We start from the raw sequence: 23,979 nt of genomic DNA on the forward strand, positions 1-23,979 counted from the left end.
AAAAAAAAGGCAAAACAAAAGAAAGAAAATTTTAAAATGTAATACTAATTATAAAAAAGATAATGCCTTTTAATGCAAACAGTGGTCACCAGAGATTATGAAGTATTTTTTTCCTAGATAATCTTGAGAGGACTATTGGAATAATTTTTTATCATTATTTGAAGAAAGTACAATGTGATTCAGAGTGGGTAAAAATTACTAATAAAACCTTGGAAGCTGGTTAAGTAAAATTTCAGCATTGTGTCCTCTCCTCTCCAAAGCTGATATCTAATAGAGTCCCTAAATGTTCTCTATTAGGATGAGTATAGCTTTATTTCCAATTTTAAAATATCACATATGCAGTACAAGTCTTATGTTCTAGACATGGTATAAATATCAATCAGATAGGAATGGTTAAATAAATCATGAAAAATGAATACAACTTATTACGTGGTTGTGAAATAAAATGAGAAAGCTCTTTATATACTTATATAGAAAGAGCGCCAGGATTTATTTTTAAGTAAAAAAAAAAAAAAAGCAGGGTTTAGAATCTAGTATATAATTTTGTTAAGTTTGAATATAGGATAATACATACAGTAATATATATTTGTTTGCATATGCATATGCATAAAAGCTATTTGAGAAGGATGTACATAAATGTATATAACTTTTGGTCGTCATGGCTGAGGAACTTGGCAGAAGATATGGTAGGAGAGAGACTTTACACTAAACATACTTTAAAGTATTTTTCTGAACCATATAAATGCTTACCTATTACATCTTCCTTTTTCTTTTTTTCTTAAAGAAGTAAAAAGGAAAACTGTTTTAAGTCATCCTAGAATACGATTTGGAGTCAGAATGGTTCTGTTAAGGACCTCTAAGGTTATTCTAGGACTACCAAACCATTATTAAGCATATTCCTTAATAAATTAGAGGGTTATAGGGGAAGGAAGGCAGGTGACAAAGACATCAACCTTATCTGCCTGTGCTTCTTGAGGCTGACAGTATCTTGGGCAAGGTCTAAACAATGCCAGAGAGGAGTTCACTTTTGGGGTTCATGTCTTCCAGTTTAACAACCATTTGCTCAACATACAACATTTAAACTGCCTCTCTCACCAGCCACGTGGCAGAGTGAAAGTAACAAATAATCCCTTTTTTCATTATTGAGGAGAGAAGAAAGATGACAAAACATGATGTGAACATAAGAAACAAAGAAAACTAGGAGGTAAGATCGGGAGGAATATGGCAAGTAAGAAGGGAACAGTAGCGGGGGTGGGAGCACAGAGAGCAGAAGCCAAGAAACTGTGTCACACACAGAATACAGAAATCTAACAGGCATCTTAAGAAATACAGAGGCCTGCGGAAATGGACTACGGCCTGTAAATACACAGCTATGACCCCCGTCCCAAAACTCAGAGGGACTAGGCAAGGAAAAGGGGCTTTAGTTTTTTAAAAAATATTTTTTTAGTTTAAATTCAGGAACACATTTCAGACTATACTGTATGTAAATCAATGGTAATTATTATGCTAATTATACAGGGCATGTGGGTTCTGGGCAAACTGCCAAAGTGGTCAACAATGCTTCAAAGTCTATGCACCAAAGTCACAGAGGGAAACCTTTGGCAGGAGAATGCAAGTGGGTGTCACAGCTTCCTGAAGAGTCAGTGAGAACGGAAAGTTTCATCTCTGGTCAGTCTAAAATTTTTTCAACCCCTCCAAGCCACAGAATAATATTCAAGTTAACACTGTGTAAGACAAACAAACAAACAAAAAAAAACACAAAATCTTTTAAAACATGACTTAAAATATTCCTAACATAAAACCAGAAACAAAAAGATGTTAAACATTTTATACGAAACAGAATAAAAACAGGATAGCACCAGGTATTCTTTTCTCATATGTTGATAACAAATAAGATCCAAGTGCCAAAAAAAAAAAAAAAAAGGCAGCTCAATAGCTTTCTGTGGCATAGCAACTACACAGAGAGGCTCTGGAAGGAACAAATCTGGCCCAAGTTACCTAATGTGAAACGGATATAATCCTTGACTGTACAAAGCCTTTTTATGAAGAGTTAAGGAGTTCTAGGTCATTGTTTTCTCACTGGAGGTAATACTGCCTTTCACTGTGGACTCCAAGCCTTAATTCAAGGCGGATTTTATGGATGAAAAAGCAAACACTTGTGAATAAGGAGACTGAAAAAAAAATCTAGCATATTTATAAGTTTAATGACAAGGAAATCAAATTGGTGGACATTTTACATCGAATTTTATATTATTTTCTTCTTTTCTTAGGCCAGGAGAACACACATCTTTGTATAAAAGACACAGAAGAAAATTATCTTGCCATAAAAGAACACCACTGGCTCTTCCAACTTGTAATCTGTTTTCACGTGTAACCGACAGATTTTGCCTGTTTTATTCACCAATATAACCCCAATACCCAACTTGTACATAGTGAGACTCAGTGCATATTGATAATGGCAAACTACTACCCATACCAAACATGCTCGCAGCTTACCACTTCTATTCGTAAGTTTCTGCAAATTCACTAAGCAGCACCATAGAAAAAGGTGTGTAAAGAACGGGTATGTAAAGAACAAAGTTTCTTGGTGGAAGAGAAATGGCTCATTAACACAGGTAAAATTATCTTCCTTGGTATAGACTTGGTTTCTTTTCCTGTCCACACCCTTTCCAGATCTTTTAGTAAAACGTGATCTACCAATTAAGTGTATTTGCCTTAGAGATTAGCCATCTTACTTCCTAACAGTACCATAAAATATTTTTGCTTTTCTTTTTCCTTCAGCATATGAACACTATTACAACTGAAGCATTTGAAATCTCCAAGTTTAAACCCTAAAGTGTCTGCAAGACAAGACATGATTTGTCTTGACTCCTGTCGCTGCAACTTTTAGAGAAATATGGTAATTATAAAGATCAAGCAGTTGGGCTTTATCAAGAGTAAAGAAACTAGTAATAGTCTAAACAATACTCTAAATACTTGATTGTTTTCTTAACCATTTCACAAGTTTAAAACAGAATTTTTCAGCAAAATATTTCAATACCAAATGAATTCCTCAATCTGCTTTCTTAATCTCACAGTCCATTAGCAAATACATTTTTTGTCCTGAGACAAATCTGTTCCCTGCCAGCTATCCATATACGTAGCAATTGGTATGTCAAATAATATACCAATTTTTAACCAACAAAGCACTAAGCTCTGCCTATTCAATTCAGAGATTTTTGACTCTTCAAGGGTCACTGCCACCAATTAGCCAAAACCTGACACCCCTCAGTGAGAAAGTTTTGTTCTCTTACAAGGCAGACATGATTTCCCTCATTCTATACTGGAATTATTAAAGTATATTTTAAACTAATAATTATAGGTTTTAGCCATACATTCTTAATCAACTGATTTATAAATCACCAAAATGCAAAACAATTTGGAGGAATAGTCTAAATTTCTCACCTATCACATTTTACTGCAACTGGAAAATGAGATCTTCTGAAATTCCCTTTACTCTCCAAACCCAACTAGAAATGGAAGAACAGTGCAACCCCAAAGACATACAACAAAATGACAAAGTAGCCCACAGCAATACCTATCCTCAACATCTCTGACCATCCTAGTTATCACTAACATTGCATGTTCACACTGTCATTTTCTTTCATTCTCCCTGATTTTTACTGTTTCTCAGTACTTGGTTTTACTTATTACCAAATTTCATTTTTAAATGGCAAGTTTTTGCCAGTGCAAGAACATGAAATTCACTATATCATAAGCATAGTATATGTAACTCGTGTTCAGGAAAAATGATCCAGAGCTTTAGAAAACGTTTTTTCTCTCACATTTCCTAAATATCAGGCAAAGATGTATATGAATTTTTTTAAAAGAAAGATTTACATCCAAGTATTTTTAAACTTTTTAGTTTGGCTCTGTGGAAAAATTATATACCCAGAATTCAAAATTCCCTAGGGAAATTAGATAAATAAATAAAATACTTAACACTTTTCCAGTTTTTCTCTTAAGTACTATTTCATACTTCCATCCCTAGTCTTACAATCAGTTATTTACCTTAAAGCTACTGCTTCGACAATCAAGTTAGTATGCAGGAGAGAGCCTGACAAATAGCTAGTATTTCTATTTCTCGCCTTTCAATTAAATTTTCCTCACTTTAGAATTTTTTTTTTTTTTTTTTTTTTTTTTAAAGAACTGAACCCAGTTCCTTTCTTCAGTACCGTGTAAGAGATCCTGGCACATTAATAGGCACTCAAATTAACTGCTTAGAGAATGAAAAGGATATATATTTCAGAATAAGAAGTAGGTAACCAAAAAGCACTCTGCTCTAGCACTATTAAGGAGTTTGAAAAGACCTAAAAGATGTATATAATACTGGGTTAAGACAGTATTATTACATCTTTACTGAAAGGATTCTTAAGAGTTTATCAATGTTAACTCAACAATCCTCATAAAACTCTTCTGTGGTGGAAAACATTCTCACTTAATTCATAAAACAAGTCAATAGCAAAGTCAGGTGGCAATACCTTATCTAGAAACTTTTAAAATCAAGACTTGAGACTCTCAAACTTAAACGTAAATTACAATTATCTTGGACTCTTTTTAGTACAAATGGAAACCCCCTGAATAAGAATCTCTGGTGATGGGGCCTGAGTATTTATAACTGGCAAAGCCCTACAGATGATCTAATGCAGAGCCACGAGAACCACTGACATGAATGCACTGAGACTGAATTAAGCACACTAAGACTTTTCATACATTTCTAATAACTGTAGTTCTCTACAGTACTAATCCACAAGGGGGAAAAAAAAGAGTCAAAGTGTCAATGGAAGGTGATGTTAAGTGGCCACATAGATCTAGCAATGTAAAAATGAACAGTATGTCATTAAGAAATGAGAGGATGAAGCACTTATAAGCAATCCAAAAAAAAAAAAAAAAAAAAACCTGAAAACTGAAAAACTTAGCAGTTAGGATTTCTCAGTGTGTGTGTGTTGGGGGTGGGGGTGGGGGGACCTAACATCTCAGTCCTCCCAGAGGGTTTCACTATGATACATAGGATTTTTTTCTAATGTTTACAACATGAACCCCAAACCATTAAAAGCTGAATTATGTTCAAATGTACTATGTTTTAAAAGAAAACATTATATTAAAGATTTCTAACAAGGTGGTTGAAATAAAACTAAACATTTAAAGGGGACAAGTGTTTATTATGTAGAAAATTCCCTTTCATAAAACAACTTATTCCAGCATCAAATTACCTGACCAAGATAACCCTTTAGACATGCTACCACATGTATTCTGGCAATTCTCAAGTATCAAATCTACCTTAGGATGACTAAGCTTTGCCATATGATAAAGGATCAGAAAGCAATTATTGCTTAAAATTCATGGCAGCTAAAGATGACATAATGTTGCAGTATTTCTCACCACAAAGCTTATCTGGAAGGGAGCCAGGTCTATATGGATATATAGCTCTAATATTTTTACTGAAAGTCTGCAAGATAACTTCATCTATATTTCCTGTGCAGATGCTCACTCTAACATGATATAATGGGGACACATACTCAAAATATTCATAATGGCAAAAATTCAAGATTTGTGAAAAGTGTTGGTGGAGAGTAGAGTCCTCTAAGCATTGTTGTTGTGGTTGCTAAGTCATGTCCAACTCTTGCGACCCCGTGGACTATAGCCCACCAGGGCCCTCTGTCCATGGGATTATCCAGGGAAGATTATTGGTGTGGATTGCCATTTCCTTACCCAGGGGATCTTCCTGACCCAGGGATCAAACTTGCATCTCCTGCAGTGGTTCCTGCGGTACAGGCAGATTCTTTATTGCTGAGCCACTGGGGAAGCCTCTAAGCATAATACACTATAATTATTTGAGAAACTTACAGTTGCTTTTAAGGAATTTAAAACAAGTAATACTGATTTCTAAGAAAGGTAAGCTTTTCCTTCTCTTCATACAAAAAGGGGAGAGCTACTTTAATGAAAAATCTGAAGTGTGAATTTTAAACACAAGTTCAAAGCTGTGAGCATCCAGACACAAACCACTCATCTGGACACTGCAAGGCTAGGGTTAAAAACAGACAACAACCATTCTCTCTCCTGTCACATGTAATAGGTCAGGACAATATAAAAATTCTTGTTTTTGTTATTCTCACAGCCCTGTCTGCCATGTATTATTTCCAGTAATTTCACTGTCCTAAGAATGCTCTAAAAAGACTGGCCAAAACATCTTCTTACATGCAATATACTCAAAATAGGCCAAACCTCTTTCATCTAGTAACAACATAAATAAATATATATAATTAAATAAATTACTTTAGGGGTATTATGATAATACATTATAAATTAATTTATCTCAAATCAGATAAGCAAAAACTAAACTTAAACTCTGTAAAAATATGATCAGTATTACTTAGGACATAATTCCAAACACCCCTGAAGAAGATAATAACCTAAGATTTAGTCAGAATTTCAGAATTACAATCAAAAATAGTATCAGAAAAACACGGCTATAAAGTATCAAGGAAAATGTACAACTTACATATGTTGTTTTTTTAAGACTTGAAATAGCTGATTCACTTTTTTGCATAGCAGAAACTGACACAACATTGTAAACCAATTATACTCCAATCAGATAAGTAAAAAATAAACCGATTATAGATACTAAAAATAAATTTTTTTAAAAGATTTGAAACAGATTTTGCAATGAACACAAAGTAACATAACCACCATCACAATTTTAGAAATTAATATTTTCCTTAAACAACTTGATTTATTCATTAATGTAAATTTTTTAAAAGCATCATTTATCACTGAGAAAAACATTAACCCCAAGAAAGAAAAGGAAGAAAGAAGCAGGGAGGAGGGAGATAAAGGGATTGCACAAAACATGAAACATAAAATGTCAATAATTATGAAAAACACACAAGTTTTAGTATGGCAATAACCAAAAAAATTAAAATTTAAACTATAATGAGACATTCATCTTAAGTTACAAAAGAAGCAAAGTTTCATACTCAAGGTTATGAGAGAGTATGGACAGACACATCTTAAGTCCACTTCAGGTAGGAATGTAACTAATAGGACATTTCTGGAAGGAGTAACATTATTAGAAAACTTCACTTATTTTGCTTGCTTGTTTATTTGCTTATTTTACTTATTTAATTTTTAAAGAAACCTTTTAGGAAGTTCACACCATTTGATTTAGCAGTACATGAAAATGTATACAAAAATATTTCAAGTGCAACATGATTTAAAATGAAGGCAAAGATAAAACAACTTTCCAGCAACACAGCAATCACTGAATATAACATGACATATCAAAATAATAATACATATGCAGCTAATTATTTGTAAAAACCTTTAATAACTAAAAATAGCTTACATACTCTAGTTACAAACAGGAAATTCAATGAACCTATACAAATTTGAAAATAGAAAAGGATTATGGTAGAAAACTGAAATATTTATCTCTAAGAATAAATGGGTTATTTCCGTCTCTATATTTTTCAAAATTTTCTGCAATAACCATATTCATATATATCCCAAAAGTAGCATATTGGTAAATGTTTAACATTTTAAGGGGTTAGAGAGTAGGGATGCTGATTTCCACAGTATAAATATTCTCACCGTGGCTAATTTCAAATTACCAATGGTTTCAGAGTCAGCTTGCAAAATTCCTGAGAACTTTATAATCAGCTCTGGCAAGCCAGTACAAACCGCAGCACACCACATATCCAAAAGTGTACAAAATGCATAAATAATGATGATTTAAATCACAAATACAAAAGTAAGTAGCCCTCAAAATAAAAAAGATCATGTTATAAAATCTTTTTAAAAAAAATAAAAGATGAAAAATAACCGTAAATTATACAGAGTTCCGAGACTTCCTAGGAATATCAAAATGATACATACAGTCAGCTAGTACTGTATTGAAAGGAAAAAATGGCAGGCAATTCCTAATAGTATTTATGGGTCACTTGTTTATTTACTAAGCCATTCATTCACCCATAGCATTTATTGAGAGTCTCTTAGGCCTACTGTTCCATGCTCTTGGGATATAGCTGTGAATAAAATGAAGTTCCTGCTCTTATGGAGCTTACATTCTGGTCTATATCACAGGTATTGCGCAACCTTTTCCTCATGACCAACTGGTACTGAATTTTCCTGAAATAGGAATACTAAAATAAGTAAGACTGATATGAATGAGAAGCAAGGGCACTGCATATTATCAGTTTTTAAAGAAAAGAGAGATATGGGGTAAGAAAAGTTTGTTTGCAAAAAAAAAAAGACAGGTGAAAAGGAAGTGGAGATTTTAAAGCAATGGCCCACCACCTCCGTGCAGACATGTATCTCTTCCTTACTCCTGATGCAACAGTCCAACTTTATTACTAAGCCACATGAGACTTAGGGTCCAGTCAAGCTCCTGCCTGTAAGATTAAGCAACAGTTTGGAACCACCACCTTAAAATATTCTCTTACTTTTGCAGGAGAACGTTGTTTCCGTTTCTTCTTTTTCTGTAAGTCTACTGGCTCTCTGATTTGTTTTTTGTCTCTCATCAGTTGCTCAGATACATCAGTGAAAGTAATTTCCTGCTTTACACTTATCTGTTAAAAAAAAAAGCCAATTTTAGAAATAAGCAAAAAGTCCACTGCAAGAGCCACTGCATGCTTTATTCTTTGCTAAATCTACAAACAGATGTTCCCAGAAAGATTACTTGTGTGTGCAAGTAAATAGTGTGTTGAAGAATTCAATAGGTAATTGACATAAGAATCAACAGTATATAAATTAAAGGCATAAACTAAGATTTTATAAAAATTTATCTGGAAAAAAAAAGATTAAAGCTGTCCTGGGAAAAAATAATAAGACCTAGAAGAATAAAGTAGAAGCGAGGGTACAATTTCACTCCCATATTTAAGAAAACTGAGGTTAAAAGCATAAAAAAAGGTTAAATTTCAAAATCAGTAAAATACTAGGGGACCAGACTTCATGATGGGTCTGAATTTGTCAACTGGCAAAACATCACAAAAACAACAAAAAATTCTAAAAGGTAATTTCATCAAAAAATGGAATGATAATCTAACAATAACATTTAATTATCTTTAAGTTCAATGTTTTTGGCAATACCTTAACCAGTATTTTCTCAGGCTCTACAAAAAACCATCACCAAATGTGTGTTTACAGAATTACATACGGTTTTAGGCCACAGTTATGTACAAGACAATTCTAACTACATAATAAGCAAAGAAATACTACAAGCATTAAGATGTCAAAACGTTATGTAGCATCAATGCTCATCAGAACTGATGGTACACAGTCCCCCACTCCTCACCACTACATTTTCAAACTATCCTTGAAATGAAAACACACATACATTAAAACTAAGAAACTTTCAACTCATCAGGCTCTGAAATACATTTAAAATCCTTGACTCTTCAACCAGAAGAACACAACGAGAAGTCTGAAACCTGGAAGGGGACGCTCACCCAACCATGCTCGCACCCTGATCATGAACTTCCAGCCTTCAGAACTGTGAGAAATAAATTTCTGTTGTTTATAACCTTTAAAAAACATCTTGATTAAAAAAAGAAAAAAACAACTTGATAATGCTCCAGGAAGTACAATGTGTTAATGGCTGTATTTTTAAAAAATTCACTTAAAAAGGGGGTGCTAAAGGTTATAAACATCTTACAGACTTTAGTTTAAGGTCAGAAGATATAGCTGTGTAGAAGGGTTCATGAGGGAAATGCAACATTAGTTAGGAATTTCAAACTGACAAAATACAGAACTAGAAGTTTGCATAGATTTCTGAAATGTGGGCAGCATGAGAAGTGTAAATCAAGGAGAATTTAGGCATAAAAACATGCCTATAAATGATTATTTAGCTAATAATTCTACCAGCTTAGAGAACAGTACTAGTGACCATTCTTGTGACTTCCTTTAGTGTAATTATTTGAAATATAAAATAGAATAAAGTCACCTCCAACAAGGCTTCAGAATACACACGTTACCATCTCTGAAGTGATATTTACTGAAACACAGCTACTGAGGCTGGGTATGAGACAAGGAGAAGCGACAACAGACTAAGCAGCTGTTGAACTGCTCTCTCTCAAGTTGCAAGGGCACCATAAAGTAGTTCCAAACATTTCTGTTGGCTGATAAATTACAAAGAAACCGTGAAAATACAGAATGCAGCAATAAGAAAGAATAACATTTTTTAGCAGAAGTGTCAGGTAGAATGTAAGATAGATTCACAAATAAGTTCTGCCATTAGCAGCTATTTAAACCAAGGAAGAGCCTTTATGTGCAAATAGTGAAAAAGATGCATACAAACATCTGAACCTTTTAGCTATTTCTACATATATGGAGAGTGATGATATTGGTACTGGCACTGACAAATGTAACGTACACTTCTAACATTACGAAAGTATAGAACCAAACTTAGAAGTATCAATGAATCAGAGCACTGTGAATGCTAATAAGCACACAAAAGCTACATTTTTAGAGACTCCAATAGGCTTATCACTCATGAATGAAATAAGGTAATCTCTACATATAATACAACCACCTACTAAAGTATATGGTCCAGCCTAGGGTACTTAGAAAAGATACTGGTAAATCCACAAACACAGAGAGACAGGTATGAAAATGACAAGGCAGCTAGCAAGAATGAGGTGCAAAAAGCCTGGGAAAACAAATCTTCATTGGCCCAAAGAAGACTACAATAATCTATAAAGACACAAAACCTTTTTAAGCATGGCAAAAGAGACAAAACTCATCTGTAAGTTTCCTACTTCTTCCTTGAGAAATATCTTTAAACAAAAATCAAGTTCTCAGTGTTACTTTTCACCTAAAATAAACCAAAGTATAATTAATCAAAGCAGGTATCTGCAGATGTGTGATTTTTTGGGGGGGGAAAAAAGACAACACTTATTAACTGGCTGGATCTTTTGAAATGTACTCATTAAAACATCAAGAAAATCAATAGGCTAGGAAATACGTCAGATTAAAAAACAAATCTCTCGTTTCTCCCCCATGGCTTAATCTGTACCATTTCACCTAATCCCATGTGCAACCTTCTGCCTACATCTGAGAATCTGAATGTCAATGCTTTGCTCACTACCAAATCAGAAAACGTCATCAACACTGTTACTCACCCTACTCATACTTCTTTCTTAAGACTTTACTAAACCCAGACATTTCTCCACCTGAAACTCCTGCTCATCCACGTATCGAAGCTCCATATGGGCCTCCCACTTTCAAGACAAAGGAGGCCATCAGGCATGACCATCCCGTGTCACACTTACTTTATGCATTCATCTAACTTCTACCCCAACAAACACCCTTTCAAGGGGCAGAGCCCACACTTCCTCACCCCTTGCCACTTCCCAAGCTGGTTCACTCTTGCAAGTTTTTATATATATATATATATATCTTAATTATACTGAAGTATTCCTCATTTTTTATTGTTCTCTCTTTATTCTCCCAACTTTAAACATAAGGAGGCCCTTCTATATTGAAAAAAATAAAAATCTTTCTCTTGATTGTAATCACTAGTAATTCATGCCCAGAATCCAGAATGATTCTTTTTCAAGACTTATATCATGTCTGGCCCAAACATAAACTATCTCACTTTTCTATTCATGTGCCTGTATCTTATCTTGGTATCTAAAAGGAAGATATTCTTCTTTGATATTTCTCATAGCAGCTTTCACTTACTTATTCAATAGCTACTAAGTGCTAAATTCAGTCAGTTTGAAGTAATACAATGAAAACTTCAAATTTACTGAGATTCTAACATTGTATAGAGCAAAATACTAGATACAAAGAACACATTCTAAAATCTTTCCAAAGATCTTAAAATGAAGAGGGGAAGTTTTCATGACTTAAAAGGAAAAAAAGAAAGAAAGAAAGAAAAACTAATAACACTACTTACAATCATTCGAACTCTTCTTACTCTTTATTCTTAATAACCTACATCCATATCCATTTCAAGCTTTATACCATTATAATCTATCAATGTATTCTTCCACAAATAAATTAACATAAGACTGCTTTCTTGCCATTTCCCCAGTGAGGAATATACAAGAGCTCCTTACTGCCCTTACTATCAATTATACTCTTCCCCAGCTCAGCTTTCATGATTCTGCATGATCTCCTTTACAGTAAAGACCTAGGTCACTGGGCAGAAGTATCTGTCCTTACCATCTCTCCATTTCTGAAGCCATATTTTCCCTTAAATTTTTAACTTCACTTTGAGGTATTCTCAACCATCTTCCCACCCCTGTTTAAGAAAAAAGAAAGCATCTTTGTGCTTTCCTCTATACCCTGTACTGCTGATCCCACTACTACCCATCTTTCAGGCTCTGCATCTTCACTGTCTAAAATAATCTTACTTCATCAACTACTTCTCTGCCTAAAAGTACACTTAAAGTTACCCCCATAAAATAATTTCTTGTGGACCAAAATATTTCCAACAACTTCCATTCTCTTACGGCCGAACTTTTTGAAAAAACAATCTGAAGTAAGTATATGATATATAAATAATTGCCACCAAACTTAGAGAAATGGTTATTCTGAGAGTAAAAACAGTACACAGTCATATAAAAAGAATGTGTTTAACTATCACTAGAAAGAAACTGTTCCAAAATATTGCCTAGGAAGCAAATAGAATCAAAGTGACCGCAAGTACAACAAAGTGTTTAAATGTAAAGAGAAAGATATAAAACAGTTAACTGTACTGCAAATATTCTGATTTTTCTGGGCTCCAAAATCACTGCAGATGGTGACTGCGGCCATGAAATTAAAAGACGCTTACTCCTTGGAAGGAAAGTGATGACCAACCTAGACAGCATATTAAAAAGCAGAGACATTACTGTACCAAAAAGGTCCGTCTAGTCAAGGCTATGGTTTTTCCAGTGGTCATGTATGGATGTGAGAGTTGGACCATAAAGAAAGCTGAGCGCCAAAGAATTGATGCTTTTGAACTGTGGTGTTGGAGAAGATTCTTGAGAGTTCCTTGGACTGCAAGGAGATCCAACCAGTCCATGCTAAAGGAGATAAGTCCTGGGTGTTCACTGGAAGGACTGATGTTGAAGCTGAAACTCCAATCTTTGGCCACCTGATGTGAAGAGCTGACTCATTGGCAAAGGCACTGATGCTGGGAAAGATTGAGGGCAAGAGGAAAAAGGGACGACAGAGGATGAGATGGCTAGGTGGCATCATCGACTCAATGGACATGGGTTTGGGTGGACTCCAGGAGTTGGTGATGGACAGGGAGGCCTGGCGTGCTGCGGTTCATGGGGTTGCAAAGAGTTGGGACACGACTGAGCGACTGAACTGAACTGAAATGATGTTAGCAATATCTGAAAGTACTCATGGAGTCCAGGAAAAGAGAAATTTAACACCAAGAATGTATCCTTATGTATATGCATGCATGTGTTTATTTCCAGGATGGTTTTGGAAATAACAGATTTAACCAGTCAGCAGGAAGATTCCTAATTCCAAGCTCACCAAGCCACAGAACAGGGCAGGAAGGAGAAGCAGCACACTGATGGACAGGCCTTGATGTGAGTCGTAAACCACAACCCTCCCTTCCTGCCTGACCTGACAGCATGCCAGCTTCTGATACGAGCTACATTTGTCAGGGCTTGAGAAAGTCCATAACCATCTTTTGATTTTGAAAAGATTCAGGGACCCACAGTTCACAACAAACATTCTGATCTACTCCTCTATATTTCTCATTAAAAATTTATATTTTGGTTGCTATATCAGCATCTTACAATTTAGTAACTATAAGATGAACTGGAACAAGTGATCAAATCAAGTTATCGTACCTGAAACAGTGCTGACAATCCCCACCTTACCCAGAAATTCTACTCTTTCCACTTCTGTATCTTCATGGTTCAAGTTCTTCCCTGTTCCTCACAGAAGTTCTTCTGGATCCATCCTTCTACTATATACGTACCTTTACTGTGTAAGAGTTTTAGTAAATCTCTATCAGAGTTTTCAAAGTGTGGTCAGGGACTCCAGAAGATCCCTGACACTCTTTCTCATGGGTGGTCCATGAGAGAAAAAACACTTTCACTATAATACACAGGTTGTTTTTTTTTTCCACTCTCCTCTTAGGAGTATATAGCAGCAGTATTCAGAAGCTAACATGTGATGTCACCACAGACTAAATATGTTAGCAAATATGAGATAAGCCAGACAATAAACAGATCGTAAAATTTTAAAACAAATTCTCACAGAATTTTTTATTATAGAAAAGTTATATTTCACTAAAAAAAAGTTAACATGTAATGTGATTTATTTATAAAAATAAAATTTTTAATTGTTTTAATTTATAAAATGGTAAATATCAACATACATAACCAACAGAAGCAAGAGTTCTTAAGAGATTTCAAACTTTTTAAGAGCAAAGGGGTTCCAAGGCCAGAAATTTTGAAAGCCACTGATCTAGATACATCTTAAACTATTTTTTGCATTCCCTCCCTTGTCTCCATTCAATCTCATTCAAAATAGATGTCTCGCAGACACACACATAATGCCTAACTCTGTGTGCTAAGATCACTAAGAAGCAATGAAATACACCTAGCATCTAAAACTTAGTTTCTAACTACCATTATCCAAACAAAAGCAACTGGAGTTCCTTGGAGAAGTGACTGATTTCAAAAGGCAAGGAGAACTACATATAAGATGACCTTGGAACATTTTGTGGTACCAGAAACTAGAGTGCATGTCAAAAGGACACAAGAGCTTGTTTGTAAGAGTTCCTAATGGGCAAGCTGAAACAATGTGAGAAAAAAATAAATGGTAGTATCAGATTATAATGCAAAGAATAAAACAAACATCCATTCTGATATAAATGGAGTTTTTTTTAATGGAGGAAATGGACAGCTACAATTAATGTAAATATAGAAGGAATGAAGAAAATACAAATTCACATTTAGGTAAACACCACGTTAATAACTACAGTGGATGGTAGTTATTAATGGATGCTTACATAGGTAGGTAAAAATGTGAGTAGAAGTAGGATATTTAAACAGACTCAAACAAACTATTCCGTATTTCCTACAAGATATTTGCCAATTACAAAAGAGAAAAAAGTGACTTTAAAATGGGGAAAACTGGCATTTATCACCTTACCAAAGCACAGAGAATGTAATAACACCAATAATAAGACATATCTCCACATTTCATAATCCCTGATATGATGCTCTGAAATGAGCACAACACTTCTGTGGGATTTGTCAAAAAATAAAAGCACCAATCTAGTCATAAGAATACATCAGAAAGACTCAAATTAAAAGTCATTCTACAAAATAACCAATACCCATCAACTATCAAGGTCATGAAAGATAAGGAAAGACTGAATTGTCATGGAACAGTGGAGACTCAATGGAATACTGCTGCTGCTGCTGCTAAGTCGCTTCAGTCGTGTCCGACTCTGTGTGACCCCATAGATGGCAGCCCACCAGGCTCCCCCGTCCCTGGGATTTTCCAGGCAAGAACACTGGAGTGGGCTGCCATTTCCTTCTCCATGGATACTACTCAGTCATAAAAAAGAATAAACCAATGCTATCTGCAGCAACATGGATGGACCTAGAGAATATCATACTAAGTGAAGAAAGTCAGAAAGAGGAAGACAAGTATCATATGATATCACTGATAACATGGAATCTAAAATACAACACAGATGAATTTATGAGACAGACTCAAAGACACAGAAAACAAATTTATGGTTATCAAAGGAGAAAGGTCGTGGAGGAGAGATAAATTAGGACTTTCCAATTGGCAGATACAAACTATTATCTATAAAATAAATAAGATCCTACAGTATAGCACAGAGAATTATATTCAAAATCCTGTCATAAACCATAACGGAAAAGAATATGTGTACAGATGTACATATACACACACACACATATATAATTGAGTCATTTTTCTGTAAACCAGAAATCAACACATTTTAAATCTACTACAATTAAACAAAAAACAGCATCTATATAGTGTTCTACAAATTTGTGATTCCTCCTCAGCATAGTAACTAAGATTTATCTAATATTTACTATGTGCCAGACACTCTTCTAGGTGCTATGGATACAACCCTTGGAAGGCATGCAGGGAAGGAAGGGGGTGCACATGGTCTCTATCCTGTATAATCTATTGTATTTAATCCTACAGGAAGACTATGAGGTGAGCATTTTCATCCCATTTTACAAATAAGAAATCTAAGGCTGAGAAAGGTTATTTGCCTAAGAAGGGAAACAAAAACTTATACCCAGGTCTTCCAAATCCAGCAACAGAGACCCTAATTACTGTAATCTGTGAATTATTTTTTATCCTCACATTACCAATGAAGAAACTAAAATATCACAGAGGCAAGTGTCTTACCCAGGCTATCATTGGGACCAGATTTCAACACTAGTACTTAAACCAGGATTTTATATCTCTTAGTTCAGTGCTATTTCGATTACTATAACTGCTTCTTTATAAATCTAATAAATCATTCAAACATTTTAAAATGATTTTTGCACAAACATACTTCATTTTCCCTTATACAAACTACAGTTTGGTTGCTTTCAGAATATAGAAAGAATTTCTAGTGGTTATAGAGAAAGGAAATAACTTAAAAAATAACAAAGTGGACAAAATGTCAACAATATTTAGATAAAGCATAGGACCTGAATTTCAATCCTACCTCTTCCAATTATTATTGGGTGAACCTGGCTTCCAAAAGTAGTATGGAAAAACAAAAGAGGCACAGGTTGGGAGTTAAAAGAAACAAAATCTAATCCCAAAGAATAATACTAGCAGTGTCAGAAATACAATCTACACCCAAAGAGTGATACTAGCAATGTCAGGCTAAACAACTAGAATTTAGTCATCCATAACTTTCTTCACCCATAAATGGAGGGAATAATTCTCACAGAATCTTTGCAGAGTTAAAGGGATTATATACGTAAATCATCAACTATGGCATATAGCATTATAGTTGATTTTTGATGCCATTCATTATCATGACTTCTCTAGTGGCTCAGACGGTAAAGCATCTGCCTACAATGCAGGAGACCCAGGTTCGATTCTTGGGTCGGGAAGATCCCCTGGAGAAGGAAATGGCAACCCACTCCAGTACTCTTGCCTGGAAAATCCCAAGGATGAAAGATCCTGGTAGGTTACAGTCCACGGGGTTGCAAAGAGTTGGACATGACTGAGCAACTTCACTTTCACTATCATAATCATTTCCTCACCTGTTAAGTAGTGATAGTAATAATATCCAGTTTACACACATCAGAAAATCCAATGAGATTATACAAAAACTATAAATTCTAAGTAATTATTATTATACAACTGCAGATATGTAATTGCTTAGATACATGGAAGGTTACCAATTTCTATACAGCATCTCAACCTAATACATGCTATTATCTAAAACTCAATATTGCTAAAAATAAAATCTTTTTTCACATCAGAACCTCCTTCTAAATTCCTTGCTTCTTTTTTCTTTCTCCTACCTTTCAGCAACCCAGTCTCTTGACTATAGAGACATCTTTTAATTTTCTTCTCCACTCCCAAAACAAGTCTAGTTATTTCTCTTTTTCTTAGTATCACACACAAATCTGGAAATTATATTTCCTATTCTAGATCATTTTTAAAGGAATTAAGTTGGGAATCTCATACACTACAAGAGGGAGAATAAATCGGTCAACATTTGTGGACTATAGATTAGGCAGTATGTATCAAGACTCTTAGGAAATCTATACAGAAGAAATAATCTCACATGACAACACTATCTACATATAATATCACAATAACATTTACAACTGTAAATAAAGTGCAAACAGTCTAATACACAGAAGAGAAATAGCAAGATAAATTACAATATAGCTATATGATATACAGGAACGAGAAATCTTACTTTTGAATAATTTTAATAATATATTGAGATGCTCATGGCTTAAGATTAAATGATATTAGTAAATATGGATAAATATACTTTTAAAATTTTACACAAACACAAATACATATGCAGCAAATTTTACACACACAAATATATATGCAGAAAAACAAAGGAAACACTAAAATACTAACAATGAAATGTTAGTAGTGATTATCCTAGAGTAGTAAGATTGCAGCCATTTCTATTATCTTGATAGCTTTTTAAATTTAATTTTTATTTTTTTTAATACCAAAAGCATTTAGTATTGGAGTATAGCTGATTAACAACGTTGTGATAGTTTAGCTTTCAAATTTTTTACATTTTCTTAACAAACAATGTATTATTTTATAATCCTAAAAAGACATTAAGTCCAATCTTAGTACAAATTATTAGGATTAATCAAAGAAAAATCTATCCATTATTATCTTAATATTCTAACTTATTGTAAGAATTGAAATATTAAGCCAGCAAAATGAAAGTGAAAAAATTTCTATGGGTGACTTGGGGAAAAAAGCAAAAGTCATCAAGCAAATCGTGACCCTCTATCTCACATCATCAGCAAAATTCAATTCCAAACAGACTACTGATCTAAATGGGAAAGGAAAACTATAAAGTTTCCAGAAGTTAACAAAGGAAAATATCGTCACACCCTTGGGGCAAGCAAAGAACTCTTAAACAGGACACACAAGACACCAAAAGGAAAAGACACAAACTGAACTTCGTTAACGCTGACTTTTGTTCGTGAAAAGAGTAAAAAGGCATAGTGGAAGCGTAGAAAAGATAGTTGATACAAATATATCCAACAAATATAAAAGAATTACCACAAATCTGTAAGAGAACGGAATACCCTAACAGAAAAAAGAGCAAAAGATGAACATGCATCTTACAAAAAATAATATCCAACTTGTCAGTAAACATGAAAGGCACTCACATTAGTTATCAGTGAAATGCAAACTGGAAAAAAAAAAGAAAACAAAACCCACACTGAAATACTACCACCAACCCACCACGATAGTTAAAATTACAGTACTGACAATGCCGAATATCATGGATAGAGAATAATTAGTATAAACTGGCAAATCCACTGAGAAAAACTTCTGGATAGTAACTCCTATAGCGGAACATACACATACCCAGCAAACTCCAGGATATAACCAACAGAAATTAGTGTGCACACGCACCAAAGACCACATGGAAGAATATCTGCAGCAGAAAGCTCCTCGGCAATCCAGGGGCTAGGACTCAGTGCTTTCACTGCCAGGGCCCAGGTTTGATCCCTGGTCAGGTAACTAAGATCCTGCAAGCCACGAAGCATGTCACCTGACTATCCCCTCCAAAACCTATTTGCAGCAGCACTTTTCAGAACAATCAACATCATGAAACAAGATGCCTATTATGCTACAAAGAATAAATTTTTATATATTCACACTACTGACAATCACACAGAAATGAGAATAAACTACTACTACATGCAATAACATGGATGGATATATCTCATAAAAATGCAAAAGAAATCAAATATTAGATAGTACAGAATTCAAAAGTCAGGGAAAGCTAACTAACTGATAAAAGTGTTCTGAAAGGAAGCAGTTATCTTTAGGAATTAGAGGAGTGTTGTGACTAAAAGGGACACAGGGGAGGGCCTCTGGGATGCTGATAATGTTCTATGTCTTAATCAGGGCAGTAATTACACATGTATGTCACTTTTGAGGAAATTCATCACTAACAATTTCTGCACTTTTCTGGATAAATGCTGTATTTCAATAAAAAGATATACACCTAGAGAAAAAACATTACAAATATGCAGATATATAGACAGACACAAGAAACATGCTTGTATCATATTGATAACTATATATACAAGCATGATCCTTTCATCATTATTTCATTCAAACAAATCTAGCAATAACAAATATTCATCAACAGGGAAGTGATTAAATAAAATAAGGCACATCATTTAATCATTCATTAGAATAAAAAAGCAAGCTTTAGATGTAATAACATGGAAATTTCTACAAAATATTATTAAATGAATAATGCAGACTTCAAAAATATACAAAAATAACATTAATTTGTGTAAAACAAAATATATGTATATTTTCATAAGATATATATTTACAAAACACACAGAAATAAAGACACATTCTGAATGTTTTTCTATCAATTTAAAATTTTCAGGATATCAGTATTAGCAGTTATCTCTTTGGAATTAGAGTAGAAAACAAGGAACTTTTACTTTTTTTTGTTCTCCTCTATGCTGGTTTTAGAAAAGGCAGAGGAACCAGAGATCAAATTGCCAACATCTGTTGGATCATCGAAAAAGCAAGAGAGTTCCAGAAAAACATCTATTTCTGCTTTATTGACTATGCCAAAGCCTTTGACTGTGTGGATCACAATCAACTGTGGAAAATTCTTCATGAGATGGGAATACCAGACCACCTGACCTGCCTCTCGAGAAATCTGTATGCAGGTCAGGAAGCAACAGTTAGAACTGGACATGGATGACAGACTGCTTCCAAATTGGGAAAGGAGTACATCAAGGTTGTGTACTGTCACCCTGTTTATTTAACTTCTATGCAGAGTACATCATGAGAAATGCTGGACTAGATGAAGCACAAGCTGGAATCAAGATTGCAGGGAGAAATACCGATAACCTCAGATATGCAGATGACACCACCCTTATGGCAGAGAGTGAAGAGGAACTAGAGTCTCTTGATGAAGGTGTCAGAGCACAGTGAAAAAGCTGGCTTGAAACTCAACATTCAGAAAACAAAGATCATGGCATCTGGTCCCATCACTTCATGGGAAAACAGTGGAAACAGTGTCAGAGTTCATTTTTTTGGGCTCCAAAATCACTGCAGATGGTGACTGCAGCCATGAAACTGAAAGACGCTTACTCCTTGGAAGGACAGTTATGACCAATCTAGATAGCATATTCAAAAGGAGAGACATTACTTTGCCAACAAAGGTCCATCTAGTCAAGGCTACGGTTTTTCCAGTGGTCATGTATGGATGTGAGAGTTGGACTGTGAAGAAATCTGAGTGCCAAAGAATTGATGCTTTTGAACTGTAATGTTCGAGAAGACTCTTGAGAATGAATCCCTTGGACTGCAAGGAAATCCAACCAGTCCGTTCTAAAGGAGATCAGCCCTGGGATTTCTTTGGAGGGAATGATGCTAAAGCTGAAACTCCAGTACTTAGGCCACCTCATGCAAAGAGTTGACTCATTGGAAAAGACCCTGATGCTGGGAGGGATTGGAGGCAGGAGGAGAAGGGGACGACAGAGGATGAGATGGCTGGATGGCATCACGGACTCGATGGGCGTGAGTCTGAGTGAACTCTGGGAGTGGTGATGGACAGGGAGGCCTGGCGTGCTGCGATTCATGGGGTAGCAAAGAGTCAGACACGACTGAGCGACTGAACTAACTAACTAAAGGGGAAAAAAAAAGTTGAGTCTAACAACTTTAAGAGCACTGCAGAATACTGAAAAATAGACCATTCTAGGTTAGCTCCCTAAAACAACATACTAATAGAGATACTTTGATTCATTTACTTACCAGGTGAATCAAAATCAATAATAATAAGCAATAATATGACTCTCATCAGGAAAAACTATAAAGCGAGATTACTTATTCTATGTTTTCTGCTAAAACAGATTCCTATCAAATAGGATATTTTCTAAGGGCCACATAAAAGAGCAAAATCTTGTTTAAAAAAATAACCTTGGGGAACTGATATGAACTACCATCTATTCTCTTTAAAACAAGCTCAATTAATAAATCTATTTCTGAAAATAATATTCAGAGTATGATGAAGTGAAAAGTATCGGAATCGGGGGGTACTTCTTAAAGTATGCAGACACAAAAAAAAGTCAACACAAATGCCTCAAAAGACAAGGACCCAAGAGCCAATAAACATAAAATTACTTCTGAATCCCTCAAATGAACTTTAAAAGGAATAGAGAGTAATAAGAACTGGCTATAACTAATAAATAACTTTACTGAAAAAGTATACAGTGTAATAGAGACAACAAGTTGGGATTTAGCCAAAAAGGGAGGAAGAAACATATCCTACCAATGACTATTTAAGCAAATAAACAAAATCAAATAGACTCGTCACCTTTCAAGATGACTGTGAAAGATCATTGATACCAATAAATATAATCCAATCCTGCGACTAAAACAGAGTACAAAATACATGGCAAAATTAGTATTTTAAAATCACTGATATGAAAAAAATAATTCTTTTTTCTTCTCATTTTGTTAAATAGGAAAGGAAAAGACACTTATTCCAGGACACGTATTCAATTCCTAGCAACAGCATGTTAAAGTTTTATTCACTGGAGCAAAAGGTATTTGCGGAAATGTCTATACAATCCTTCTTAAACTAATGACAGGATTTAAGGCAACTTTTAAAACTAAAAACAAAAGAGAGGTTTTACAGCAATGGCCCAATCTGTCTTGAGTTTCCTAAGCCATTAAAATAATAATGAATACAAAATGCATAAAAGGACGTCTACAATTCTATTCATACCGCTTTCAGAACAGAAATTCATGACTAAAATAAAAAGCTTCATGACTGCTAAAGTGTATTTTTTTCAGGAATCACAAACACTTGAGATACTTTACACTTTATTATATCATTATATGACTGGAGCATGATTTTTTTTTTATAGCTCCTAATTTACATAAAATGGGATCTTCCCAACCTAGGGAGTGAACCTGGGGCTCCTGCACTGCAGGCAGATTCTTTACCAACTCAGCTACCAGGCAATTTCCTTGGGTAGGGAGGATCCCCTGGAGAAGGAAGTGACAACCCACTCCAGTATTCTTGCCTGGAAAATCCCATGGACAGAGGAGCCTGTAGGCCACAGTCCATGGGGTCGCAAAAGAGTTGGACATGACTTGACAATAAATGACTTTAAAAATTCTTTGATTCAAGTCCAATTCAGTACCTTTCTAGGAAACAAATGTGGCATATATCATTACAAATAACAATTTGTTCCATTCTGTCAATATAAACATGTCTTTTACTCTGCGACATATCTGTTATCAGTTGGAAAAATATAGTCCACAAAGTTTCCAATCCCTTTTCTATAAAAAGAATTAAAAGGACAAGTCAAATACTTTTTTTTCAAATTTCTGAAATTAATTTTCAAGTTGAAAAGCTTTCTAACACAACGCTATCCAAAACTTCCTGAAATAATGGAAATATTCTTTATGCTGTCTAATACAGAAGTCATTTTCAGCACTTGAAATGTAGCTACTGCAACTAAGGAACTGAAATACTAATTTTAGTTCATTCTAATTCAAATTTCTAACATTCTAGAAAACTAAGTTCTAATGAGCAAACTACAGGCATTTGAAAGTTGGCTTGCAGATTGCTGTTGAAAATGTACAGCCACATAGCTGAAGCTGGGTGATTGATTTAGAGTAATAAGGTCATGATAAATCCTGAAAGCCAGCAAGCAGTTATCACAAATGAAGAACTTTACTTCAACTATCACAGAACAATAGGGAGTTTATACAGGCTACAGAACCTAAACTGTTATTAACAGTTTAAGGAAACACAAACCTCAACTTTCTGTTTTGAATTAACTAAAAAGTTAATATGAAGTAAAGTTCTGTGACTTCCAAGTGAATTAGCAAATAAAAGGGAAAAAAAATCAACATGTTCAATATCTGTTTTTAAAAGACTTTTAGCATACACTCTAGAAAGGATGAAAGGCCTTGGAGCTTAAGTTTTCACACTGTGAGAGACCTAGATCATACTGTTCTACATCAACGCCCTCTCTTTAACTCAAAAATGTATATTCATGATCCCAAGATCTGCCCTTCACAATTCTGCCTTACCAGCAGGAATGCATAAGTAATAAGTAAGGGATATAACTTCTCACCTCTGTTAAGTTCCTCTATAAAGCAATATTACAGAAATCCTAAATTCTGCCATTTGGTATTCAGTATGAGATAACTTTCCATTGATTCATTCTCAGAACAGACTCAGATTTATCATTATCTATTAGGAGTTACAGGACTCAA

General features: G+C 34.7%; 1 protein-coding gene across 6 annotated transcripts in view; it reads right to left on the minus strand.

The window, feature by feature from the left end:
- ZNF148 (zinc finger protein 148) overlaps positions 1-23,979 on the minus strand; it is a 143,843-nt gene that overhangs the window by 51,869 nt on the left and 67,995 nt on the right. For all 6 annotated transcript variants that reach the window (XM_018045895.1, XM_018045902.1, XM_005675046.3 and 3 more), the window contains one exon: positions 8,481-8,606. In XM_018045895.1, coding sequence (XP_017901384.1) covers positions 8,481-8,606 — 126 coding nt within the window. The remainder of the gene's footprint in view (positions 1-8,480; positions 8,607-23,979) is intronic.

Source organism: Capra hircus, chromosome 1, assembly GCF_001704415.2.
Source record: "Capra hircus breed San Clemente chromosome 1, ASM170441v1, whole genome shotgun sequence".
Lineage (NCBI taxonomy): Eukaryota > Metazoa > Chordata > Mammalia > Artiodactyla > Bovidae > Capra > Capra hircus.